At 43.2% G+C, this 27898-nt stretch overlaps 1 protein-coding gene across 3 annotated transcripts; it reads left to right on the forward strand.

The window, feature by feature from the left end:
• MTMR9 (myotubularin related protein 9) lies at nt 1-27898 on the forward strand. 3 transcript variants are annotated; one of them, XM_075048934.1, is made up of 12 exons: nt 1-33; nt 554-879; nt 3847-3955; nt 4685-4810; nt 12522-12695; nt 14707-14924; nt 16553-16714; nt 19982-20123; nt 20708-20928; nt 23029-23180; nt 23911-24070; nt 24261-27898. In XM_075048934.1, exons 2-12 carry the CDS (start codon nt 695-697, stop codon nt 24361-24363), a joined length of 1752 nt encoding a protein of 583 aa, XP_074905035.1. In that variant the 5' UTR covers nt 1-33; nt 554-694; the 3' UTR covers nt 24364-27898. The 3 variants fall into 3 exon arrangements, with proteins under 3 accessions (XP_074905035.1, XP_074905034.1, XP_074905036.1); XM_075048933.1 differs by lacking the exon at nt 1-33 and having other exon boundaries at nt 118-879; XM_075048935.1 differs by lacking the exon at nt 1-33 and having other exon boundaries at nt 119-879; nt 24291-27898.

A 27898-nucleotide genomic window follows, 5' to 3' on the forward strand; every position in this document is an offset into this window, starting at 1 on the left:
CGCGTCGGGCGCTTTACGGCAGCACCGTTTCCGGTAAGGGCAGGTAGTCCGCCCCCCCCCGGTGGGTGGAGGGCGGGAGGGGGATTGGGCCTGGCGGGATCACGTGAGGGCCGCCACATCCGGGGAAGGGCCCGTCAGCTTCCGGCCGGCACCGCAACGCCGGGCGCCTCCTGGGAGCGGCGGGGCCCCGGCAGCGGGGGGGGTCCTGGGGGCGGCCCGGCCCGCTCCGCCGGGTCCCCGCGCTGCCCTGCCTCTCCCTTTGTCAAGCACCGACGGGCTCCCCGCGCCGCCGGCTCCCTTCTGCCAGCCGCCGAGCCCCCCCGCCCTTAATTCCCGGGATCCCCCCGGTCAAGCCCTGGGTGTCCGTGTCCCCCCCCCCGGTGAAAGGCGGCCCTGTGAGGGCACCGGCCGCCTCTGAGCGGGGACTGTGGTATCCCGCCCCGCTCCTTCTCCCCTCAGCATCCTTCCATACCCGCCGGGGTCGGGCTGGCTTTCTGCAACCGGCCAGGAGACGGGATCAGCCCCAGGGTTATGCCCCTTCCTTGCCTTCCAGGGGCATTTCGCAGGGCTGCCGGGCGGTCGTAAACCGTCCCCGGGTTCTCCATCCCGCCCCTGTTGGTGTTGCTGAGGTTACCCCTGCTTCCCCAGCAAGTTTTTGTGGCAAAGGCCTCCCCAGGCCCGCTCGCCTTCGAGCATGGAGTTCGCGGAGCTGATCAAGACCCCTCGAGCGGACAACGTCGTCCTGCACCGCTCGTTCTACCTGGCGGTGGAGGGGACTCTCTGCTTGACTGGCCATCATCTCATTTTTTCATCACGGCGTCAAGATAATGCTGAGGAGCTGTGGCTGCTGCACTCCAACATTGATTCCATTGAAAAAAGGTATGCCTCCTAACTTCCCTGCTTTCCCATACCTAATTGTTTGTGTCTTGTGGGTTGAAAAGTGGTTGTTAAGGCTGGCTTGCACCTCAGCTATCTCAAATTTAGGCCTGGAGAGGAGGAAGGACAGTTAGAGCACAGGGCAGAATATTGGCATGGGCAGGTTGATTCTCATTCTGCTTGGATATTGATATTTGGCTGTTGCATCTTAAAGATTTTTTTTTTTTTTTTTGCCTCACATAGAGTTGGAATTTTTATGTTTAAAGACCTTTGTCAGCCGTGCTCTGTGTTTGAACACCTTTGTCAACAGTGCTCTGTGTTAATTGTTTGGTGGATTTTATCAGTAGTTCTTGACACACCTTAAAAAGGATGCATCTCTACCACCATCTAACAGAGATGGAAGCCGAGGCACTGACGAAGTGATTTGCCTTGGGTCACTTGGCAAAACCAATGGCAGAAGTGGACTCGGGACTTTCTCAGCCTCAGATCTGTCTCCTTTTGCTCGACACTATCATCCCTTTGGTCCTCCAACTGCTCATGGAAATCAATAACACTTTAACAGCATACTCCTTGCGGGAACAGCATGGTAAAGCTGAGTTGTAGCTGCAGCACTCCATTTTATTCTTGCCCATCCCCTTTTGTTGTAGGGACTTCAGAGATTAATCTTCTTACCATTACTTCTCTCTGCTTTATGTGTGCTGTTGCCCCATCACAATTCCCTCCTTGAGTGGCAGTCCCATCTCACCTGGTCATTGTCTTCTGCTTCCTCACCCTGGCCCTTTTTTTCAGTTTGCTCAAAATATTTTATTTTATTGTTAATAACAAAGTTAGTCCCCTGTTTTCCTTGCCTTTTAAGGAAGTCTGGAAGAATACATTTCCTTTCTGCCAGCAAGGCTAGAAAAAAATCAAGCAGCATCAATTAAAAATATCCAGGTTGCCTCAGAATCTGAAAATGGGTGAAGTACTGGGCACTGATTAAGTTTGTTCCCGATTTCTCTGAGCGTTTCTGAGAAATGCTGCGTGTTGGCCTGAAGGTGGAGAGGAACACAGTGGTGGAAACCTCAGGAAATCTGTTCCCATCTAGTATTGCTCAGTCATCAGGGCAGTTTGGCCTCATCCTCCTTACTGCTTGTACTAAACCAGCTGTAGCTCTGTTTTGAAAATTATTGTGGACAAGCTTTTCTTTCTTTTTTATTTTTATGAGCTTAGTTGCAGTTACAATGGAAGTTAATACCAAATAAGCAAGGAACATTTTAAGTTACGGCGAGGGAGTAGTGCGTTGCTAGCTCAACACGTTATTTATAACAGAGTTAGCTATGTCTGCAGATACTCACAGCCCTTATTGCCAGCCCTGGTTTCTAGAAGGTCTCTAGAGTAGACATCTCCCTCCCTGAGAGTAGCTCTGTGTGAATGTAACTGTAATGAAACTCTGCCATGTAAAAGCATAAGAGTATATTCTTCTCAGGGCTAGAGAGAATGGAATAACAGGGCTCTTAAACCGGTGAAGGTTGTAGAAGGGTCCAGTTTGGCACTACTTCAGGTTATTTGTGCATGACAACTGTGACATTGTGACAGGTTGATAAAATCTGTTCTGCTTTCGTGACATGAATGTCTTTTGTATAAAACAGTGTTTTCCCTAATTATCAGATGGTCATCAAATTGCTTCTTAAATTTTGGTAGCTTTTTAAGCAAGTTAAATATGACCTGTAGGGTTTGTTGAGAAGTGGAACAGTCTCTAGTGATCTCCTGTGGTGTTTTTGCTTAAAGAGAGCACAGCCATGGTGATGCGTTGTAGCTGCCCCGTGTTATTACCTTGGAGAGCTGTGAAATAGCGCTGCAATGAGGGCAAATGATGCACAGACTGGCTCTGCTGGAGTTGCAGAACTTTTCTGTCAAAACACCTGTAGTTCTTCCTTCAGCACTACCCAAATTATAATTGGTTCTGCATGTTAACCTTTGTCTGCGCAGCAGAAATAGATAATGACCTTTCAGCTGTAATAATAATTCTGAAATAAATTGCAGGCACCTTTTGTAGCACAGGTGGAGCAACCCAAAGCTTAGCAACAGGTCTCCTCTTGGAGCATGTACAGCTCTGCCCTTCCTTGTGTGTGCATGGTCTAACTGGGAGTTCGGCCACGAGGGACTGAAACTTGGTCCTTCGGGTCTTGCCTGCTTCTGCTTCTTGCATCGCCCTTGGCTGCCGCAAGCGCGCCTGCGCTGTATGAGGAGACTCAGCTGCTTTTCCTTACTTCACTGCTTCGAGAATTAAATTCTACATCATTCCTGTGAATACTGGTGGCTAGTTAAACAAAACACTCGGTTTCTGTTCGGGCATCATCCTTCTTTGAGGTACGTGAGGAAGACTGGAGAGGGCGTCTGTGAGCTGTGTTTGGTTTTTGTAACGTGGAGCTTTTTCTGGGTTGACTCGCGTTGTAACAAGTGGTGGTGAGACCTCAGCTTCTCTGAGGTCTGCAGAGCAAATAGCTCCGTGGCACTGCAGGTATCAGAAACCAAACTTTCTTGTTAAAGACAAGGGAGTGCATTGTAGCCAGACTGAAATGTTATTTTAAAAATTTAATTAAACTCAAATGTTTTTACCAACCCTCAAAGTTCCACTGCATTACTTTAATAAAACTGGAAACTTCCAGCTGAAGCTTCCAGTAGTATCAGGAAATACCTGAACAGCCCTTTTCTCTTTCACGTTTTAAAGAAAAGCTGGGAGGAAGACTTTCTCTTTTTCTTGTAACACTTCCACTCATGGCTGTATTACAAAGATGGAATTTTAAAAAAGCTAATACCAAATAAGGAGGCGGTTTTGTTTGTTTATTTTTTTGAAAGGTGATATTGTGGACAAATTACTACTAATGGAATTTTGTCTTGTAGGCATATGTTGTGGGAAGAGCTGTAATACTTCATCATACCTTAGAAGATCCTGTTCTTAAGAGACTCTTTCTTCATGTCTTGCTGTAGGTTTGTGGGCTCATTGGGTACCATCATTATAAAATGCAAAGATCTGCGAATTATTCAGCTTGATATACCTGGAATGGAGGAGTGTTTGAACATTGCTAGCTCTATTGAGGTAAGAATTCATAATGATAAATAACACCTACATTCTCAGATCTCGATCTGTCCTCAACTGTAACGGCTTTTTTCCCGTTGGGAAGGCTTTCATTGATGTTCTGTAAGGCAAATGAGAATTGTGGGATGTTTCGTTTCAGTTGTTAAAATATTGGTTTTTGCTTGTAGGTGGGTTTTTTAAAAACAAAACAAAACCAAAAAACAAACCACCATACTTTTCTTGATCAAATATCTTGCCATAGCGTTTGGGAAAATGAAGCTCAGCTTCGTTATGCTGGAGCATGAGGAGGCAAAACCAAATCAGACTGGTTTTGTTTCATGTGTCTCAAACAACATTAAGTGACTTCTCGAGTTTAAGATCTGTTCTTAGTAATCATGTAAATGACATGTAGGATGTGTCCTGTTAGTTATACCTGTTCAGTGTGCATCTTTCTCATCCTTTGGTGCGCTGTTACATAGTGTATCCTGTATAAATGATACTCTGCGTACGAACCCTGAGTTGCAGTTAGATTGTCTGTTATCATCTGCTTTTGTTTGTCCTACAGTTTTTTATGTATATTTAACTACCTGGCAGGTAACTTAGTATTTCAAGCTTAATGGCTGTACACTTTTGGGTGGCTTAAGTTTGCATCACCAATATTAGAGGAAAACACTATTTGCTGTATGTTTTTTGGAATAAAATAGAAGTTTGAATGAATTAAGTAGCTGTTTATTTCTCTCACCCACACAGGCGCTTTCCACTCTGGATTCTGTCACTCTCATGTATCCATTCTTCTACCGGCCCATGTTTGAAATCGTTGAAGATGGCTGGCGCTGCTTTCTGCCTAATGAAGAATTTGAGCTCCTCAGTTCAGTGGTAAGTTGGATCTCAAAGATTTGCACAGGCATTCAGATATACTTGTGCACGTAGTTTGTGAAGTATGTGAAGTATGTCATTGTCCTGGTTTCAGCTGGGATAGAGTTCATTTTCTTTCTAGTAGCTGGTATAGTGTTATGTTTTGGGTTCAGTATGAGAAGAATGTTGATAACACACTGATGTTTTCAGTTGTTGCTAAGTCGTGTTCATACTAAGTCAATGATTTTTCAGCTTCTCATGCCCAGCCAGCAAGAAGGCTGGAGGGGCACAAGGAGTTGGGAGGGGACACAGCCAGGACAGCTGATCCAAACTGGCCAAAGGGGTATTCCAGACCATGTGATGTCATGCCCAGTATATAAACTGGGGGGAGCTGGCCTGGGGGTGGGGATTGCTGCTCAGGAATGAACTGGGCACTGGTCAACAAGTGGTGAGCAGTTGCATTGTGCATCACTTGTTTTGTATGTTCTGATCCTTTTATTAGTATTGTCACTTTATTAATGTTATTATCATTATTATTTTCTTCCTTTCTGTTCTATTAAACTGTTCTTATCTCAACCCATGAGTTTTACTTTTTTTTCCCCAATTCTCTCCCCCATCCCACTGAGTGGGGGGGGGAGTGAGTGAGCGAGCAGCTGTGTGGTGCTTAGTTGCTGCCTGGGGTTTAACCCTGGATGGTAAAAACAGCTGTCTGGTGCTTGGGTAAAGAGTGAGTGTTGTTCAAATATTCACTCTGTAAACATCAGGCATTTCTGTTTGTGCTAAATATTCCTATTTAGCACTTGTTTCACATTGTACAAATGGAGTTTTGAGGCCTCTTTAAAAGTTACCTGGGAGGACATGAAGGTAGGAAATGTTTTTGCCCTTTGGGGATGGTCCTCCTCACTGTAAGAACAAATTTAAGACCTTTGGCCTGGGTTTGTTATACTTAACTTTGCATCTGAAGTGGAGTGGGATGAATCTTTGTCAAGCTCTTAATTGAAACGAGGCTGTTTTTAAAAAATTGCTAAGGATTTCTTAGCTCTCTAGGAAGATGACAATAAGTAAAGATGCCCAATTTGAAACACTTCACTCTAGTTCATGCTGGGGAAATATTGGGAGGGTTTAGAGAGCAGGAAATTTCCAGTCCTATTCTTCCAGGTGCTGTGAGCACATGTTGATATTATTTTGGTACCTGTAGGGTAGGAATTGTTCTTGTGGCACTGCCTGTTTTATCTGTTATTCAAGCTTCATTTTAGGATGCTGAATTTGATAAGTGGGAACTGGCTCGGTTGCAGGAGCTTACCTGTTTTAATAGTGCCTTGGGTTAGCATCTCTGTGTTCTAAGTCTTGGTTTCGCATTTAATATGTGCACTTGCTGCATCATCGTAGGTTTGAGACCACATCCATTAGTACAGCATCAGAGAACATTGATTTGTTTCTTTCATCTGCAACCCAGCTTATCTGCAGCATTTATCACTTCCTGTTTATGACTAATAACTGAATAATATGATTAGCTTGACCAGATTTGTATGATGAAATCACTAGAAAATTAAAGGAGTTCAGAGATCTTTCTGGCTTTGTTTTATAATTAGAGTACTCTCACATGCCCTATCTTCATCTGCTGTCAAAAGACATACAAACTGACCTGTTCTAATAACTAGCACCACAGTTTTGGTTTTAATTTCAGCTAGAAAAGTCAGACATGTGATCAGAGTGTTCTGCTCTTTGAAGGCAAAGCAGCAGACGTTTTCCCAGCTCAGCAGAGGAAGCTTACAGGCATTTCAGTAAGAATCAAAAAGCCAGAAACTGAAGTGCTATTTGGTGAGAAGGGAGGAGTGTGAGAGCAGGGTTGAAGGCAGCAGAAGGAAATCCTTTGGAGCTCAGTGAAAGATTGCAGGAGATGGTTCTGCTTCTGTTCATGTTTTGCTTTCTGTGTGTAGCTGAAATCCTCTTTAGATTTCAGGGATCAAATCACTGCTGATGGTTGTATTGACCAGCACGATACAGGAGCTAACATGGATCTGATGATATGCTTATTTTTTTTTTTCCTTTTTGTTTCAGAGGTTTAAAAATGCATTGATAGCTTACTTGTGAATCTCTTGGCTTTCTGAATGTATGCTCCTTGGAAGGCTTATGTTTAAAAACCTGATTACTTTATAGTGCTACATTTCAAGGGCAATAATTAATTTCTTTAAAATATGCATGTCTAACAGCTGTTGATTAATTCTTGGCTTTTAACCCAAAACTTCAGATGTAACTCCTTTTTAATGAAATAGTGACAAAAGCCATGTTCAAATGATTTACATTTCCTGAACAACAGATAAATATATTGTTGACCAAATATTTCTTGTTCTGTAATTAAACTGTCTTATGTGACAAGCTAGAACAAGTAAATGGCTGATTTATTTTTTTCCTCCCATAAGTCAAATGAGTAGAATTCAGAAAGTTACCTCCCTCTCCATTAAATCATCCATCTGAATCTGTTATGCTTTACCTTCCCCAGTATGGTAACAACTTGTCAAAAACTGCATTTCACCCACGCTGCAGCTCTAGCAATGTATTAATTCTGCATTTGTCTGCTACAGGACAGTTGTTTTAAAACTGACACATTCTATAATGGCTAAGTAAAACTATAAAAGTTAAGATTAAAAAAAAAATTAGGTAATACATTAAAAATTTAAATAATATGGTATGGTATTAGACTGTATAATAATAGTTTATCTGTTTATCTTGGCATATGTTGTGCCAAATGTGTTTTTCTCCCAATACACATAGCCTCTATGTGATTTCACTCCATTGCATTGATCTGACAGAGTGTCATCTAGCATTGCCCCTAGAATTTGATAGCAAGCACTTAAGCACTTTGCCCCTGCAGCTCAATTCCAGGATTAGGGAGGCTGCTATACTACATTCTTGCATTTAGCCCATGAAGGTGTTAAGGGAAGAACTGTAAAGACAAATGGTTTCATCTGATCTAAAGAAAATGGAGCAGTTAACAGTTTCAGTGGGCTGTCATTTGCTGATGGCTGTTGCTGTGTGTGCTACCTGTTTATTTTCTTGGGACAGGTCAGTAGGGCTTTTGTCAAACATCTATTTCATGAACTGCTGTTGTGATAAGTCCAACATACCAACAGAGTAGTTCAGCTGAGAATTAAGTCATATGAAGAAATCAGCTCAACATTTCTCTGAATGTCACAGCAAAAACTCTATACAGTGCCTGCAGGGTCCAAATTATTGTACTGCAAGATGAGACTTTAAAGATACTATAGACAAATGTATGAATGGAGTATAAGAGGCACAGGATAGTTAATGTTTGCTCATCCAACTTCTGGTTGTGTGTTGTGTTTTTGCTTGAAACGCTGGGTAGTACATGAGATCTGGATTGGTTGTAGGTATGTCAGGTGAATGTTTGTAAAAAGTTTGTATTCTTCACTGTACTACTGCATAAATAGTGAGTGGCTGAATGGAATTAGAACATAGGTAAGGGTTTTCACATTTTTCTGAGGCAGAGAAGAGCTAATAGGTCAGGGTGGAGTGGTTTTTCTTCTGCCAGCTCTTACAACTGCAGGATACTGCAAACTGCAACTTGGGAAGATCAGTTTCTTCTTAAAGGTAAGTGAAGTTTATACAATAACAGTATAATTAACATGTAGGTATTTAATTGCCACCAAATTCACTTTCTTCGTTCCCTTTTTTTTTTTCTCCTTTCTGTTTTTTTTTGTAGGAAAGAGCTCAGGGTTCTGGACAGTTCAGCTAACTGTGCTTTATCCACTGTCCAGGAGCTGCTTAAAAAAATGAATTTTCTGGTTTGGGGTTTGTTTTGCAGTGGTGTGAATAGCCCATATTTTGCTCTTATCGGACAGGCATCAATATTTGCTTGCATCTGTTGTTATGCTTCTTGTCTATGCACATTATGTTACTAACAGGGCTTGTTGCCTTCTGCCTGTTCCTTGGAAATGGCCTCTGTCATTGCTGCTTGCAGGATCCTTTAAGGTCCCTGCTGGTTTCTAGACTTTTCTTTTATGGCTTATTGGTAGAGCTTGAATTGTTTCACACTGTTTTGTAGAAAATAACCTCTCCTAGCAATTATAAGTTTGGGGAGGAAGGATAACTGTTGTTTTAGCCTTTCACTAACATTTGAAAATCAGTATCTCTAAAAAAGTACTAGGTTAAGAAAAGTAGAAATGCAAGATTTAATCCTGTGCTCTGTTTAAGAAAATACTTCTACTTTCTTACTTTGGACTCCTCTCCTCCCCTTTCTGCTCATCCCCCAATTCTTTGCTGCTTCTAGCCTTAACTGGAATTAACTTTTTTCTGATTCCCTAAAGTACAGATCTCTTGCTGGGAGAAGTAAATGTTAACTTTGTACTTTCTCTGACTTTCATGCAGCATACTTATCTGGTGATGTCTGAAGATGAGGTCCACCTCTTCTCTTTCACTGCTTCCTGTAGCTGCACATAGTTGAATTGCTGTTACCTCACTCTTCCAGTTAGTAATGGCAATTTTTTCTTCCAAATTGCAGACATCCCAAGCAAAAACCAAGAAGAGTCTTGCACTGTTGGGTTTTACTATCATCTGATTCATGTTGGAGTGTATTTTAGCAGTCTGAAGCTGGCATTGCAGAGGTTAACTGGATCTCTGCAGAAGCAGCTATGCTACAGAAGACACATGGTGCTAATTGCTGCCACTCTCTTCCTCCTTCCCATGTCACAGGAAATTATAACTGGATGACATAACAGTATCATCTGTCTTGTGTTATAAACGGTCAGAAGAGGAGGTTATGGGCAGAGTTAAATCACCAAAGTGGGAGACAAATCAGGTCAATACTCTTCCATTCCTTTTCCTACTGGTGGTATCGGTGACAGCCAGTCTCTCAGAAAGCATACCATGGAGTCTTGATTTTTGCCTTCCCTACAATCCTGTGTGGCAGTAAGGTATTTGTCAGTTCTATATTCGTGCATATTTTTTCACTGCAGACAAATTACACACCATCATATGAAATCTGCCATAATTTAACATAGACACCCCAAAAAGCTATAAAAAATATCATTGTTGGCACATTAAAAGCATGAGCTGTGACCAGCCAGCCTCCCTTATGTGATCCAGAACTTCTTTCATCTCTGCCTATGACGTGATTGCCAGAGGCAATTTAACTTTGCATCTGGGAGAACCTCTGCTTTTTATAAAATGTAGATGTTCAGAGAAGCTGTTTTGAGGCTAATGAATAATAAAATAAGCTTACAACAGGGACAGCACAAAACTGTCTGGGTAGGCTACTGAATGCAGGTAACAATTGCTGTTCATGATGATAATGCACACAATATGTACCATTCTCAGCATCTTTTTCTTAGGCTGCCACCAAAAGGGATTTTTTTCCTGTCTCCTACTCCACACATGCCATGCCTTGGATCTACTGATGGTGAAATAGTGTTGTGAATCAGTTCAGCTTGTTATCTGATGGAAAGACTTCATTGCCAGAAAACCTTTCTAAATTGATCCTAGTTCTCCATTGGACCAGTGAGCTAGTCAGATTGATTTATATAACCAGGTACCAGTCAGGAGGTGTAAAGCAAGAGGTAGTTCTTCCTCTGGAAGAAAGGAGAGAGGAAAAGAGACCTACTTCTGATCAGAGCTGTGTAATTAATGTATGCTAAACCAACCTTCCTGAATTGACGTGGGTTTTTGTGTGTTCTGTTACCGCCTAATTTAACTGTCATGCTCTTCTCTTACTTTCTGTGATAGCCGCTTTATCCCCCTACCTTTTTATCTAGCTGAAACTTTCTTTGAACACAAATGAGCAGAGTTTTTATGGCATCTGTATAAGGTCACTGCCTGCTGCCATGGCACGCGAATCTTTCCCAGTCTGCCGAAAACACCTCAGCTGAGGAGTTACTTAAGGTCTTGTTTGCTTTCTCACACTTGTGTCATGTCAGTGCATAGGAACTAAAAAGAAAAAAAAAATCAACCTTGAAAGCAGTTGCCTGTTCCTCTTCAAAAGGTTTTTATATTTCATTTTAACTTGTTTGGAGCTTTTTACAGCTATTCTGCAGCTACTTTTAAGAATTTAATGCTGCTGTTAAAAACAAAACGTGTTATAGGGGCTTCTTGGTCATTTTCCCCACTAAGGCTTCTGCCAGCAGGTTTTGTTGGCCATAGGGAATACAGGATAAGGATGCACTGAAGATGCAGCCCAGCCAAGCCACTATCCTGCTATTGAGGACCATGAGCTCAGTTCCCTGCCAAACTTCAGGCAAGGTTCTGCTGTGTGCTATGTCCCCCCGGGGAAAGCATATGCCTCATGGCCATTTGATGTACCTGGATGGTGTCCTTAATGCAGGAGGCAGTGGTATGGTACCAGCCCAGAAGCAGCAAGCCCTCCATGAAGACTGGGCTTGTCTGAGGCTGCAGTTAGGGCAGTGTCAGCTCTTCCAGCCTGGACTTAAGTGATGCTGCTTGTTGACCTTTGGTTTAGCCTGAGATGGAGCCAAGTCCTGTGTCTGACCCTGGATATCAAGTAGCCTGAGTTCTCGTGCCAAGTGCCTGTGAGGGTGCAGGGTGCCAATATTCAGCACTTTTCACAAGTGTTTGGCTGTTAGAAGCTGAAAAATTATATTATAGGAGTTCATGATGAGACCTTTGTGTTTAGATGCTGTGCTTGTTCCACGAGGTGCCTTTGGAGGAAAAGCTGTAGTGCTTTACGTAAAGCAGAGCCCATAGAAAAGAACCAAGCTGGAAATTTTAAATTGCAATTTTAACCTCAAAGCAGCTTCATTCTCTGGACTTGGTGGACATTCTTGCCTTTCTTGGCCACCTTTGTCTTGTGGACAGTGTTACTAATGCTGCTCTCAGAACAGATAAGAGGTTTGAGCCTGTGTTACCTGCATCTAAATCAACTTTTTTTCCTTTAAATCTGCTGATGTAGGAATACATTTTTGTTCTGGGGTCTCCTTGAGAGGCATACCATGCTCTTACGTCCTGTGAGATTGAAGCTATCTGCAAATGCAGTAAGTTCTGTTGTAGGGTGTACTGCAGACATGCTGTCTGCTGTGTCTGTGATACAATTAAAAGCCACAGTCACCCATTTCTGACCACATGGGCTTATTTTGTGCTCTTTGTTGAGGATGTGGATAAACCAGATGGGGAACTGTTGTTCAACAAGTCCTGCACCTCAAGAACCAGCGTCCTCTGATAATTTCTTCCATTGCTTACGAGCTTTATCTGCACACTGGGTAGTGAGCTTCTGGGAGCTGCTGCAACAAGATAGTATGATTGCAGGCAGCATCAAGAGGTGTGGGGAGAAAATAATCAGTCAACAGACCTATAAATGGATACTAAAAGGACTAGGCAAAGATATACCTTCTAATGTCTGTAATGCAACATCTGAGAGGGAGGGGATGAGGAGTGCAGTGCAGAGAGTGGCCAGGCTTGTTTGTTCTTGAATGGCATCTCTTTTGCCACATTTTTGTTGGAGACCAAATATGATGCTGGGTTTGATCTGACCGATTAGTGTAGTTATACTGTTGCAGGGGGTCCGGGCTCATGGAAGAACAAAAGTGATAATGCCAATAGTGACAACTGAGCTTTCATCTGTGGTGTGAATGGAATAGATCACCAGTATTACTCTCTGCGTGCTTTATCCTGAATATGGAAGTTCCTCTCCCGTAGTATGTTATGCTGTAACAGTAGTAATCTGTTTTCTGACCCAAAGCCTGTATGTTCTGATCTTTTTCAGACAGATGAATGGCGTCTAAGCTGCATCAATAAGGAATTCTCTGTCTGTCCCTCCTACCCTCCGGTTGTCATTGTCCCCAAATCCATCGATGATGAAGCGCTTCGGAAAGTTGCCATGTTTCGCCATGGCAGTCGCTTCCCAGTCCTCAGCTATTACCATAAGAAGAATGGGATGGTAAGATGCATTTGAGTAATGGTTGTACCCGAAGGAAGTGTGTGAATCTGTCTGTTTAATGAAAAAACAACTTGTGCTCTAGACTTAATACAGTTCATGAGACGTTTGCTTGTTTTATTTTCCAGCTTACTAAGTGTATGCAATGAAACTGGTTCTGGGTGATGGAATGAGTAATCTCCATCCTAGAAATAGCTATTAATCTGCTTGTTTGGGAGTGTATGTGGCATGAGCTTGCTCACAGCAGTAAGATCAAGATGAGACTTGTAAAGCCACTGCTGGCACCCTTACTTGCTTTGTCTGCCAAGAGGCTTCATGCTGAAAGGATGGCAGAAACCACATTGTCCTGTCTCTGGGTGGTGGGCTGTCTCCTTCGTAATGGAGTCATGATGACAGCAAGCGTGCCCAGAGCCAGCACTGCTTCTGCTGTGTAACTGTCGAAGGAACGATCAGAACAATCTGTTCTCTGAGGCTGTCGGTATAACATGTTTCAGGAGTAGCAAATTCTTGGTGTTGCGCAGACTTTACCACCTTTTGACAAGCCAAAATCCGAGTGATACGCTATAATTAAGAAATGCACTTTGTGAAATTGTTGAGTAATTCTTCGTATCTCTTGCTGATATAACCAGTTCTGAGGATGTTGGGATGTCCAACCTGTGGCTTGTAAAATTAATCCAGGCTTCTCAGTCAAATGCTCTAACATGTTCTCGCTCCTGTTGCTAAGATTTGTAAGCCCTGAATTAGAGGATGTCTAGTCTGACTTAGTAGTACCTTTGGGGTTTTTTGCTTTGCTTTAAAATCAGCCATCCATCAACTTCATAACAGTCGTGCTTTCTGCTTTTTCTCAGCTTGACTGAAAACTGTTGAAGGAATATTTGTTCAATTATGTCTCTGAATTGTGCATATTTCAAGTGTGAGGAATATAATAGCATTTGGCTCAGAGTGCTTGAACTTGTGACAGTAATGCTGTCTGTCACGTTGCTCTCCTGACTCTGAGTTCTCGAGCTCAGTTGGGGTTGCTGACTGGCTGCCCTCACATTTTAGTTATCATTTGAGCTGCTGGGATGCTTTCTGAATTGAAAGGCACTTACTAAAGAGAAACCTCAGCTCATAAATCTGTGCACCTAAGGTTTATTAGTCTAGCCACGGGGTAAAACTGTACCTAAGAGGCTTCTTTAACACATGACTGACTTGAGTGTTTTAAAAACAGAGTTGGGAAGAGATGTTAAAGATGACAATCATGGAAATGTTGGTTTATAAAGGAGCCATCAGCAGGAAAGCCAGTTCAGTGGCTCACAAAGGTGGTACTACAGGAATAACTAAAGGGATAAAGCCTCTAAGATGATGTCTACAATTTAGAAAGTGGCCTGCCAAATGATGACTCAATTCAAGGATTTCTAGTTTGTTTTTTAAATACATTAAGTCACTGCAAGGGACTGTACTTAAAAGAACTGAAGGATTCAGGGCAAGGGAGAACAGCAGCTGTAGGAAGAATTAGAGAGACGTTTCTGTGCATCAGGCAGTGCAGATCAGGGCATTTGCTTGTCTGTGTCCAAGTGTGGTGGATTGAACTTGAAGCAGATGGAAGTAGGAAGTGCGGTGGGGTGAGAGCTGCACTTGCTGGTGCAACTCCACAGAGAAGAGCAGGAGAGCCCCACCTCAATTTTCCCCCTGAACTGATGGAGGAAGCTTTTTAAGGTTGAGCTATCTCACTCCCATAGGCATTCTTACAGTGACCTGAGTTTTTATGGAAAATAGGAGTATCCTGTGTGAATTTCAGTGGCACGCTACTCTAGAGAGCCATTCTGCATACTTGGTGTTGGGACCCAGTGACCTAATGCATGAGTTTGCAGTCTGTATTTACAGACTCCTAAGAAATCCTCCAGTGGAGGGGTGTCCCTTGCATAGTGAGTTTAAACTTCCAATTCTTGTATTGGAGCTCAAGTGATGGGTGACTTTCAGTCTTAAGTCTCTACATTTCCAGTGCCTAATTCATGGTTATTTGTACCCATAGGTCATGATGCGAAGTAGCCAGCCTCTTACAGGTACGAATGGGAGGCGGTGTAAAGAAGACGAGAAGCTTATTAATGCCACACTACGGCCTGGCAAGCGTGGCTACATCATTGATACGAGGTCCTTGAATGTTGCCCAGCAGGCCAGGGCCAAAGGGGGGGGCTTTGAACAAGAAGTGCACTATCCCCAGTGGAGGAGGATTCACAAATGTATTGAGAGGTGGGTGAAATCACACAGGTTCTCCTCTGTGCTTGGCTTTGTAGGGTTGCATTGGCAGAGCCATGCTGGCTCCGTAACGTATTTGCTTCTGTAAGAAGTATCCTGGTTCCTGTCAACAGGGTCACATTCCTTTTTTGGCAAAATTGGGTATGTAGATGATAAAGGTATTTTGCTTTGGAGAGCTGTGTTTGGTTCCTTGTTCTGAACAACCTGCTGCAGCTTTCAGACATCAGGCCGTCTCCCTGTGCCATCTTTCTCTGACCATCTATAGCTGCACTCCAGCCTTCCTGTGATCCCCTTTGCAGCAGTGCACAGGAATGAGCAAGTCCCTTGCCAGAAAATTTCTGCAGGTGAAGATTTGTTCTGTGGCAGTCACGCTCCTCTTACCCAGTACTTTTCTCTGGACATCTAATATTGTTTGGTCATTTGGAGACAAGTTACTAAGTTAAATAGGCTTTTAGTCTGGCTTTGTTCAGCTGCTCTTAAGCCTTAGTTTTAGGGAATCCTTCTACATGGGCATGCAGTAATGTTACTGGAGCTATTGGAAAGCAGTGACTCCCCACATTACTGTATAGGCCAGCTCCTGAAGAGCTAATATAAGGAATTTCCACACTGTTGCTTTGAAGTATTTGGGTTTGCTTCTAAAAATTTTATGTGGACTTAAATTTGATGTTGATTATTCTACAGGTGGACAAAGCATCAGATAGAGAGGAATGAATAAACCTCAATATATGAAGACTAAATATCTCATGCTGCTATTACTTGGCTTCGTCAGCTTTTCTGACATCTACTCTGCTAGCTGCATCCCCTATTAGACCTGAGCACACACTGGAATTTGTGTCAGTAGTTTGGTGCCCCTGGAAGGCACAGTGTGAAACAAGACCAGAGAAGCATCTGGTTTTATCAGCTGCTTGCTCAATACCAGCTTTTCAAGGCTTGAGGAAATAATGCAACAAATGCAGAAGTGATACAAAATGTGTTCCCTCCCCCCCAGTTTTTCTTACATTCTTAAGAAATTAGCCAAACTAATCTTAGTGTGGTTCTACATTGAGAAGTTGAGTCTAGTTTAAAATTTCCGGTGTTACAGTGGAGTTGTGTCCTTGTGATGGATGGCTTTCAGATTACTGTTGCAGCTCTACAGGTTAAAACTCCCCCCAAACTTCTGGTGTAGTACAGAGAATGAAGGTGGAGCACTTGAAGGTTGGCTGACACTTGCTACTGTCCATGCCAGGTTGCAGTCACACTTGTATTTGGTAATGGGAGTGAGACTAATGAAACACATTTTATATGGAAAGTGTAAGATATGACTGAACACACACACAGAGTTCAGGTAAGATAAGGAAAAGGCCCTACTATTTTAATGCCTTATGAAGCAACTTGTTTTGAAAGGTAAGAGACTTCTTATGTCTAGAGAGTGGTATTTTGCTGGCAGTTAGCCATGGCTTGGCATTACCAGTGAAAGCAGTTTGCTGAATGAGGACACATGACTTCTATAGGGTCGTACTTCTTGAAATAACTGCATGTAACTTGTAGTGCTTTATTTTGAGATCAGTGTATTTCTGTGAGGATGTTGTCCTGGTTGCTATATTACTGCTTATGTTTTCAATAATATTTTGCTTTTCCCAAAGGTTTAATATTCTGCAGGAAAGCCTCATCAAACTTGTGGAAGCTTGTAATGACCAGTCACACAATATGGACCGCTGGCTCAGTAAACTGGAAGCTTCCAACTGGCTGACTCATGTCAAAGAGATACTAACTGCAGCTTGTCTAGCTGCTCAGTGCATTGACAGGTAAATCTTTTTCAGAAAGCCTTGAGTTTCTAATTCACTTATTACGGATTGCTTGTGAAATACCGCTATTTCCACTTTAAGTATTATAACCAGCCACCGTGGACTGGCTTGCTTGTACCCATGCAAGATACTGTTTCATCATGGTTAAGGAATGTTCCTCCAGTAAATCATGCTTGCATTTTCAGAAGTACAAGCCTGAGGGAGGAAGTCTTGACTAAGAATAGGTATTAGATCATCTAGTTAAGGTATAATCCTATGCCTGATGCAACCAATACAATTTAGTTATTTTTATTGCAGGTTTAGGTTAGAATCATCATAGAATGGTTTGGGTTGGAAGGGACTGTAAAGATCATCTAGTTCTAACCCCCCTGCCATGGGCAGGGACACCTTCCACTAGACCAGGTTGCTCAAAGCCCCATCCAACCTGACCTTGAACACTGCCAGGGATGGGGCAGCCACAACTTCTCTGGGCAACCTGTTCCAGTCCCTCACCACCCTCACAGTGAAGAGCTTCCTCCTTATATCTGATCTAAATCCACCCTCTTTCAGATTAAAGCCATTACCCCTTGTCCTATCACTACATGCCCTTGTAGAAAGTCCCTCTCTGGCTTTCTTGTCGGCCCCCTTTAGGTACTGGCAGGCTGCAATAAGGTCTCCCCGGAGCCTTCTCTTCTCCAGGCTGAACCACCCCAACTCTCTCAGCCTGTCTTCATAGCAGAGGGCATTCCAGCCCTCTGATCATTTTTGTGTCCCTCCTCTGGACCTGCTCCAACAGGTCCACGTCTTTCCTGTGCTGAGGACCCCAGAGCTGGACACAGGACTCCAGGCGGGGTCTCACCCGATGGGAGCAAAGGGGTAGAATCCCCTCCCTTGACCTGCTGGCCACGCTGCTTTGGATGCAGCCCAGGATATGGTTGGCATTCTGGGCTGCAAGGGCATGTTGCTGGGTCACGTTGAGCTTCTCATCAACCAACACCCCCAAGACCTTTTCTCAGGGCTGCTCTCAATCCATTCTCCACCCAGCCTGTATTTGTGCCCATCTGAAATGCTGTTTGGTAGTGCTAGTAAAGTGAGAACACAGAATCTTTTAAAAAAAGTCCTTTTTTTTCAGCTGAAAGTTTACAATACCCCACCTCGCTTCTAGTGATTAAAACAACGGCATTTCCTTGTTTTCCACAAGAAATTGTCCTGTGCTTTTTCCTCTTGAAATTTTTATCCCCATAGTCCTATCTAAGCAATCCTGTTCATCATTTATAAGTGCTTGTGACCTCTTTTAACCTGACGTTTCTTTAATAAATACTGCTGACTTGGCTAACTTGTCCTCAGAATGTCTTCAGACCTCAGCCTGGAGAGCAAAAGCTAGCTGTCAGGTGCCAGGAGGGTTTGTCAGACCAAATGCAGGGGTCTGAATGTGTTTTCTTTGTGGCTCTTGATTGGTGAAAGCCCTTCTCAAAACTCAGGGAAAACCTCACTTTTCATACCAGCCAGGCAACGTGTTATACAGATACACAAATAGGCTGAAATGCAGTCTCACTGGTAAAACAGAATTACTGCATTAAAATATGAGCTGCTGTGCTTTTTAAAAGCACTGACAGTGCCTGCTTAGTTATTGACTGTGCCAGAAAAGGATTGCTCTTGATCAATAGTTTTATCTGTAATTCTTTTCTGCATGTGTATAATGAGAAAGATCAGTGACGAAACTCTTCTGGCTTGTTGGGACAGTGGACAATTTCATCATTTTTAACCTCAGCTTTGCTTTTTCTGTTTACCTGGCACTGTGGCAGGCCAGCTCAGCATTGGTGCCTGGCCCACCTCATTCAGAGCCTGGAGGTCGTAGCTGAGCTGACAAGGGTGGTTCAGTTATATTGGCCATGGGGAGGGAATGGCTGGGCCAGATCTTGCAGCACCTTAAAGGTCTGGGGCCTGAAAGGTGAAAGGGGAAATTAGCCTTATCCTGGTGTGCCCCACTGAGGAGTGCATAGGCTTGCAGTTCGCCTTTGCAATTGTGCTTGGCTGTTAAGCAGCCTCTTTATCTGCCACTGCCTGGGGAGAGGGAGAGAGTATCCGAAGATTATCTGTACTGTAGAGGGACTGGGTTTGTTTTAGACATAGGACTGTAGACAAAGATGTTGCAATATTCAAGGCAGAGATTTTTATTCTTTTCACATCAAAAAGCAAGTAACATGTGCAGGGTTACTTGCTTAGTAGATCTTTCTTATCCAGGCTTTGCTGCTTAGGTTGGGTCTCTGCACAGAAAGAAATACAACCTGCAGTTAATTTCCTTTCTGAGTGTAAGGATGTGGCAGAAGTGAGACACTGAGTCAAGGTTTGGGAAGAGTAAGGGGAATAAACACCATTTAATACCATCCAGTCTTTCCTTCAGGAGCACATGGATGAGATTGTGATACTGTATCCAAACACAGCCTAGGCTGGAGGAAGATGGGAGGGCAATCGGCTGTCCTGGACAGTCCCCACTGAAGTATGGGGAGTGATACCACATGGGCCCCTAGCAAGGTGCAAAACCTTCCTGCCCCAAACTCTCTGAGCTCCCTCTGCTCCTCACATTGTTCTGCTGATTCACTTGTGCTGGCTGGTGAGTGAGGAGCCTTTGTGCTTGGCTCTTTGACAAGCTTCTCTGCTCAGCACACCAACTCCGCAGCCTTTGTGGAAGCCAAGCTCTGCCGTTTCTTTCTTTCTCCTGAACTGGCTTATTGGATTACTTTTCTTGCAGTAAACCCCAATTAAGGCCCAAATGCAATTAAGCCCAGGTTTGAGCATGAATCTCATAGTATTGTTTTGCAGACCATCTGTGGGGATGGTATGTCTTCATTGCAGTGCTTATGGGAAGATTTCAGAGTGCTTAGCAAAACAATAAATGACACAAGCAAATTTTGAGGTGCACTTCCATGCTGTAACTCAAAGAGTTACCAATTCGAAATAATAGTGAGAACCACAAAGGAGATCCCACTGTGCATCTTCCGTCAACGTGGCAAAGGGTCGGGATTTCCAGAATGCTTAGCAAGGACCTAAGCCTTAAGTGATGCAGAGCTCTGGTTAGTGTTGGGTGAGGATCCAGGTGGAGAAGGTGGTATGCTTCTGTGTGGGGTGGGGAGGGAAGAAGAGGTAGAGAGCCAGCAAAACCTCAGCATTGTCAGGGTGGCGACACTGGTGTCCATGGATGTCATGGCATCCATTGGGATGCATGCGTCCTTGGGATTTGTTCTGCTCATTCATATTCTTATTCCTTTCTGCCTTTTTCTTTGACAGGGAAGGTGCATCAGTGTTAGTCCATGGGACTGAAGGAACTGATTCAACACTCCAGGTGACTTCTCTGGCACAGATTATCTTGGATCCAAGGTGCAGGACCATACGTGGCTTTGAATCTCTTGTTGTGAGGGAGTGGCTGCAGGTAAGAAATGCCTATGGACAAAATGGCAATCTATTCCAGCGACAGTTGTATTGAGAAATAGCCTGAGAGGCAGCAAACAGGTTGGGCCTTGTTGCAGCCCTGCTTAGTGTGAATGGCCTTTGTCTTAAGAGCAACATCATTAACTGAGTCATTTGTATCTCTGACACTTTGTGGGGCCTCTGCCTCTTATGGCAGTTTTTTGGTTTGGGGGAACTGCCTGTTTTGTGTGCTCAGGGTGAACATCTCTTTAGAGAACACTATTCAGACTAAACCACAAAACTTTAGTTCTACTCTTTGTATTTCTGCAGCTAATGCCCTCAGCCTGGTCCTTTGGTGCACCTACAGCAGTTTGTTCTTAGTAAAATTCTCTGATCAAATACAGGGCTATTTACATAACCTGAAAAAGGCAGCAAAGTTGGTCATGGTCACTAGGAGTTTGTTACTGGATGCCTGATGAAATTACAGTTGTAGAAAAGAGCAGTAATAGCATAGTTGCATGGACAGAACTAGCTCTAAAGTCTGTTTGCTACATGTACTCACATCCCATTACTTTGTGTGATGCTTTCTCTGATTCTTATGTATAGGCTGGTCACCCTTTTCAGCAGCGCTGTGCCCAATCAGCCTATTCAAATAGCAAGCAGAAATGGGAGGCCCCAGTGTTTCTCCTCTTTTTGGACTGTGTGTGGCAAATCCTTCGTCAGTTCCCTTGCTCTTTTGAATTCAACGAACAGTTCCTCATTATGCTCTTTGAACATGCTTACGCTTCACAGTTTGGGACTTTCCTGGGAAACAACGAAAATGAAAGGTTGGTGAGGATGCTTGCTTTGAACCCTTTAAATATCTGTATCTGACCAAAAAAAAGTCTCTTGGTTTGAAAAAGGGTGAGGGTGCTTGTGCGGTTTCCCTTAGCACAGGTGAGCCTCTCGGTGCAGTTATGTAGGCTGATGCAATGTTAGGGAGTTTGTCCCTCTTACAGGTGGGACTGTGTGACTAAAGAAATTTGTGGCATGGTTAGGGAGTTGAATTAGTCTTCTCCAAGTCCAAGCTAATACCTTAGATTGTCTTTTCTGTTTCCCTGTGTGGCCTTGAAAAATCTCAACCCATCACCAGTTTATATAGTCTTTTACACAGAAACTCTTTCCATAAAAGAATAAATAAACAGCTGGAGTTCAACAATGATGTGAGTCATAGCTGTGGGAAGCAAAATTGTCCATGCAGGCCTGGAGGAGAAGGTCAAGGCAGTCACAGGCCAAAGCTGGAAAATCTGGTTCTTACCTTGTCAGGGAGGAACATGACTCTGTAGCCTGGTGGTCCTGATGCCCCCAGGAAAGGAAAGCTTTCGTTTGTGCATCATCTATTAACTGTTGATGTGGAAGATGCTCTGTCAGAAGAATCTGCCTCACAGTTACACCTTGGCAAAAGCTTTACTTGTTTGGCTTTGGGCATCACAATTAGGTTTGAGGTCTCTTTGGCCGTGCAGTAGTACAACTTCACCAGAAGGACCAAAAATCCCTCCAGCTGTAACCTGTGACTTGGAGAAACATGAATTGGCAATCTGCACTGGCTGAGTTTCTGAGCGAATGCTGTGAGCTCTCAGATGGATGCTCGTGCAACTTTGAAAGAAAGCAGCCAGGACTGCATTCTGCTGGAGTCTACCTTGTCTGGTAATGATAGGCCTGTGCTGAGCTTGCTTACAAGCTTGTGGCATTTAAGGCACTTGAGCAGACCAGCACCTAGCTTCTGAATCCTAGCCTGGGTTAGATGCTGTGCTGTACCAGTGGGGCAGCTCTAGGCATGCCCTGAGTAAGGCTGCTAGGAGTAGCAAACAGGGTGGAGCCCTGGAGGACTGGAGCCTCCCGCAGCAGATGGCAGCTGCCGGAGAGGTTTGGATTCTTGTTTTGAACTTGGCAGTTCTCCTCTCGGGACTCCTGACTCCAGTAAGACCATGTCTGATGGTCTCCTGCTTAACTGAAGACCACTGAATGAGTAGAAGGCAAAAATAGAACTGATATTACAGATAAGGAAAGCAATTTAAAGCTTCCTGTAAACGTCTCTGCCCTTAAAGTAATCCTTGCTTAGAAGAGACTCTTCTGTCTTCTGCAGGACTGCTGAACTGGTCATCTGCAAAACCAAGTTAGACATGAAACCAATAAGATGAAATTTGAAAGAGCATTCAATGTTACATGCAATAACCTGCCTGTCACATCTGAACATGTCAGCCTGTGAGCACAGAAAATGTTTGAAGTCTGATGTTAAGCTTGTGCTGTCAGAAGCATTCACAGGGATGGTGAATCTCCTGCCTGGGTGGCAGTTCAATTTGCTAGTGCATACGGAATGAGGTTTGCCAGAATCTAAGGAATAGAGACCCCTGTGTTACTCCTGGAGTTGGGTTTGACCCAGGAAAACAGCAGTGATTTCTCTCTGTGTTTGGATGCTTCCTGCCACTGGAGGGACCTAATCAGACGTGCCCATCGCACAATTCCAGCAATAACACTGCTTTAATGTACTCAGAATTGCACTACGATCCTTTCTTGATGCAGACCTACCACACCTTCCAGCTCTATCTTAACACAGGAGTTTAATCCCTTTCAAAACCTGACAGTCAAACCACCTTGGGGAGGTGACTGATTCTTCATCTGGACAGAAGGCAGCTAGCTTCCACCCAACTTATAAATGTTATTTCCCTGTCTTTTCTTTGAAACTAACTGTAATTGGCCAGGTTGAGTAAATTGCGTTAGGTTTACAGCCTGTGCTGTGTTGGTGAGAGGTATTGAAGTGATTAGCCTGAATTGTCTGAGCTAGCAGCATGTGGAAAAGCTTGTGGCCTTCTAGTCTGCAGGGTTCTGACAAAATGAGTCTTTACAGTATAAAAGTGAAAGCTAACTTGTTCCCCTGGGTTTGTTAGGTCTAAACTGAAGCTGCCGCAAAAGACTATGTCCCTGTGGTCCTGGGTGAACAGGTCTGAAGAGCTGAGCAAATTCCAGAATCCTCTTTTTGAGGCCAACAGCCTTGTCATCTGGCCTTCCGTTGCCCCACAGAGCCTGCAGCTCTGGGAAGGTAAGCCAGGCTTGCTTTTTTTATTACAGGCAATATATATTTTGTGGCTACTTGTAAAGCTTCTTAAGTGTTCACTGCTGTTCTCTGCTCTGTGTTTAGTCTATCTCAGCTGATGGTGATCTCACTCCCTTTGAAAGCTGTTCCAGAATATTTTTGGCATGTGCCATCCCCAGAGGCATAAATGCTTTCTCCTTCTAAGGTTTGGTGACATGCTGCTCTTTGCCAGGGAGCCTTACTAGTACCGTTTAACTTCTTAGGTTAGCACAGTATTTCTGCAGTGATATAGCCTGTAGATGTTCTGCAGGCCTCAGGCTTTTTTTCTGTATCAGCCAAGACTTCCCTTTCTCTGTTACTCACCATGTTGGCCAGGGTAGTCTCTGTGCAGTAGCTTCCCTGCTGCAGAAAACTTCTCCATCCCATGTATGCTGAAGAGTTAATTACAGTGAAGCAAGCAGGCTGTGATGGCAGGGTAGAGGCTGACTATGGATTGGTCTGATCAGTATATGAGAAAAAAGGAATGAAAACCCTTCACTTTTTCTTTATTAACCTTGTTTAATAGAATGGTGAACTTAGAGAGGAGAGTCAGTATTTCTAAATGCTACTTAGCAGGGAGGGTAAGGAAAAAATGCATAAACTGTATGCACATTACTTCAGAGCTGATGGAATATAAATAATGTTTCCTTCTTGTAACAAGAAACCCTTCTCACTTGTGCTGTCTCTGGGTTTTCAGGTGTCTTTCTTCGGTGGAACAGGCCTTCCAAGTTCCTAGACGAAGCCCATGAAGAAATGATCAACATTATAAAATACAACAAGGAACTTCAGGCAAAGGTTAATGCATTGAGGAGGCAGCTAGCACAGTTGCAAACAGTTGATAGGATGCAGGAGAACCTGTGAGTTGGCAGGGCTTCGCCTCAGGTCTTTCCTTTCCAGTCCCCTTTACGTGAAAGACTATACATGGAAAGTGCATGTATTGCAGAGCCCTCTGGGTACAGTTGACCCTCAGTCCTCCCACTGCTGAAACCTTCACTTCACGCTATGTACCTCCCTGCTTTTTGGGAGGGATTTCTGTTTTGTTTACAGAAGACATACACAACTGTCCTCTCTTGGCAGCTCTTCTGTCTCGAAATTGTATACAGTGTCAGCAGAAGCTGGAACTCTAACCTCCACCCAACTGTATGGATGACCAGGATGGGCCAAGAGACTGGATGTTTCAGATTTATTTTGGACTTTTTTCTGGTTTTGTTGAACTCTCTAAACACTCGTCAGGATTAAAATACAAAGTTATGTACAGATAGGTAAAGGCTTTTTGTCTGAAAGCACCTTTTCTCTCCAAGAGTAAGTAAGGCAGCTTAGTTCTTTAGTTTCCTGGAAAAACTAGAAAATGGTATAATCTAACTACAGGTTCTACCAGTCTATATGATACTCTCAGTAGCCTTCACATCTAACACTTGTTTTTTTGTGTTAAGCATTGGCTTGGGAGCAGTAAGTTGAACACCAAACCAGAGCAAGAAATTTCAGTGCAATACAGAACTGAAGTAGGGATTCTGCTGCTAATGTTTAAGCCATGACCTTCAGGTGGAATTGTCCCTTGTGGACAAATATCTCCTAAGGAACAACAAGCTTTTTTTTTTTATTCTACCTGGAAAACAAAAAGGTTAAGTAGTTGGTGGCGGTGTTCACTTGCAGAACAGTGGCTCAGAGCTGTCCTTTTAACTAGAGCCAGGCTGGCCTCTTGAAACTTCAGACTGTACTGGCTGTTTTTGTACACTTGAACAGGTTCACAGCATTGCTAGGGTGCAAGAGCAGCACTTAATGTACAACTCAACAAAACACTTTTGCTCCACCTGGTGTGCTTTTTCCTCTCATGCTCTTACTACACGTTTTGTGAAACATCAAAAGCAGAAGTTAAGAGTTGAGGTGATCTAATGTATCAGGTAGCTGCTGCAGATTAAGAGGCCACCACACTACAAAAAATGCTAATAGTTTAGGTCATTTGTAGCTGCTAAAACTGCTTAAAGACTTTAGGGATAAGCTTTTTTCCAAGTAACTTTGTATTTTGTAGCTGATCTTTGTGTTTCTGTGAATGCAATCTGCTTTTATAAAATCAGAGTTTTTGCTAGAGATTTTTTTTCTCCTTTAAAAAGACACCTAAGAGTGGGTCTGAAATATTAACTCACTTAGGCATTCGTTCAGCTTGATTCCATTAGTAGCTGTACATGACTGAGAAGACTTGAATTAACAACAGCACATGTGGCTGGGATTATCTCAAAAGGCGCTTGCTGTTAGCCTGTTTCTGCTGAAATGAATGGAGCTGCGTTAGGTCAGTGTCGATCTCGTCGGAAGCTGTTGAGCTTCCGTGACACTTTATGCTGTTTTGGAATGAAGCTGCCTTTATTTAAAAGCCACTTCACAAAGATAGATATATGTGAAAATGCAGGATCTTTAGTTGTCATAGAAGTATCTGGATAGCAATCTGCAAAAATCATGTAACCACTAAATATATTCTGAGAAAAGTTCTATAATCAACGAGGCTATATAAAATGATGTGATAGTGATTAAGTGCAACCTTAATGCCTTTTGATTCAGTCCTTATTTCCTTAATTATGTTCTTCTCGACTAACCTAAATTTAGTCCTAAAGTCATCTGGCTTAAAAAATAAAAAGATCCCTTTTAAACTATTGTTCACTTAAGGCAGAAGAATTAATTCCCCCTACTTGTAATACCAGTTTCTTTTTAGGTTTGGAGAGCAACAGTCTTGTTCACTAAATCAAATCTGACATAAAGAATGCTTCTCAGGGTGGCTGGTACCACGTAACAGGGGAGGCACAAGTTGGCCATGCCTTCCACCTCCAAACACTGGCTTCTGGAGCTACCTTCTGGATATATTGCAAATGTAAGCCCTTAAAATTATTGCTCACCCTTTAAGATTATGTCTGTAGGATCTGCATCTGCCAGGGTGTTGTATCCCTATCCAGTTCAGAATTTCTACTGTTCCTGTACATCTGAAATCCATTATCACTAGCCAGATGGGAAGGATTCAGAAGGCACTATTTTCCCCATAATAGACTATACATAAAACACACTTAAAGGTTATGTAATTTCCTAACATAGTAATTATATATTGAGCTAAATAATAGAGAAGCAAAGGGGTGGGGTTTTTTTGATCTAATTGCCTGGCTGCTCTAGTCTCTTGTGCAAACTGCAGGCATCTGAGGAAATTGGGCAACCAGCTGTGACAGCTAACAAAAGGCAGAAAATTCTCTCTGAGCTGGCATTTCATCCTTGACTTGTGTTTCAGGACTGAATCCACACCCAAGTGCTGTGTGCTTGCCTTGGCTTAGTGGTAGTGTGGATCACAGCCTTCATGTGAAAATGCTAGTGTCGTTCTGAGCAGCCACAGCAGTTTCTTCCCCAATTCCTCTGCCATGCATCACCTTGTATTCACAGCAAACAGCAGGAGCTGGAGGCTTAAGTTAACCTGCAAATAATCACCTTCATGAGACCTTACCTGGAGCGGTCCAGCAAGGTATTGCGCGTGACGGAGTTGAGATGAGATGTGTGGACCCTTGCAGGTCCTCCTGGGAGCAGACAGTTCACAGACCTCTTATGTCAGGCTACTTGTACATTCTCTTTTAACCTTTCCATTCCCAGTGCTTCCCAGGCTCCAGTCAGGTGGCTACTGGTAATACACACCAGAGCACTTCAGGTCTTTGCTTACCTGCATGTCCATCATATTTATTCACATATTTAATATTGATGATCAACTTGCTTGCTCTTAGAGGGGGGGATGTCTGCTGGACTCTGCCACAAGAAGTCACTGACACCCTGTTTGCAGGTTACTTGTGTCTTCCTGAGCTGTAAGCACTGTGGCAGTGCCCAGCTCTGGCTCTTCAGTCTGACACTGCCTTACGCTCTTCCTGACACCCCTGCTTCTGCTCTTTTGCACATAGCTATTTGTGTAATAAGCTGGATACTGAGGGCTGCCTCCCCCAAACTCTGGGGTCAATCAATGTGGACACTCTGCCATTTACCAAAAAAAAAAAAAAAAAAAAAGGGAAAAGGAACTAACTTGCACAGTTTTCGTAAGGGAATATGTACCTTCAATATTTTGATTGTATTGATCTAACTCTTGAATGTGGCGACCGGTTTAAGTGCACTATTGTCCATGTTGCATATGATATAACTTAAATTGCACTGTACAGCATATTGGCGTCTAATGTATGCTTTGCTAAAGCCTTGGAAAGTGCTATTGTGTACAGGTTCCTGTATGAGGGGAAAATGTCTACACTAGCACTCCCTTTTTTTGTAACTGTGTGACATTGAGTAGCACTGTGTGATTTGTGCTATGTATCTGTTAACTAGTACAAATTTAAGTGATGAGTGCACTTCTGTCCAAACATCTGGAATTGCTAATTGGACTTGGCTGCTGCATCAATCTTGATTTTTTTTTTTATGTTTTTTTAAACAAAATAAGTAACAGGGCTGGGAGTTGTGTGCTATTGTTAGATGTATGCTGTATGTGTACAGAATCCCAGCCACTGTGGTGTTGAATATATTGCAAAAAAAGTGAGGAAAAACTATCATGGCTCAAATTGCTTAGCCATTTGGGGGAGAAAAACAGATACAAAGTGGCTGTAAACTTTGCTGTAGATATGTTGAGAACATAGTAGAAACGTCTGTTCAAATTAAAACCTTGAAGACTCTAAAAAGTTCTTAAA

This window comes from Buteo buteo, chromosome 17 (genome assembly GCF_964188355.1).
Source record: "Buteo buteo chromosome 17, bButBut1.hap1.1, whole genome shotgun sequence".
In the NCBI taxonomy this organism is placed as follows: domain Eukaryota; kingdom Metazoa; phylum Chordata; class Aves; order Accipitriformes; family Accipitridae; genus Buteo; species Buteo buteo.

Bases quoted from the DNA above. Each gene is read 5' to 3' on its own strand.
- MTMR9 (XM_075048934.1), top strand. From the start codon at position 695: ATGGAGTTCGCGGAGCTGATCAAGACCCCTCGAGCGGACAACGTCGTC. The intron at 20,929-23,028 runs GTTGGTGAGGAT...TGGGTTTGTTAG, and splicing joins GGAAACAACGAAAATGAAAG to GTCTAAACTGAAGCTGCCGC. The intron at 23,181-23,910 runs GTAAGCCAGGCT...CTGGGTTTTCAG, and splicing joins GAGCCTGCAGCTCTGGGAAG to GTGTCTTTCTTCGGTGGAAC.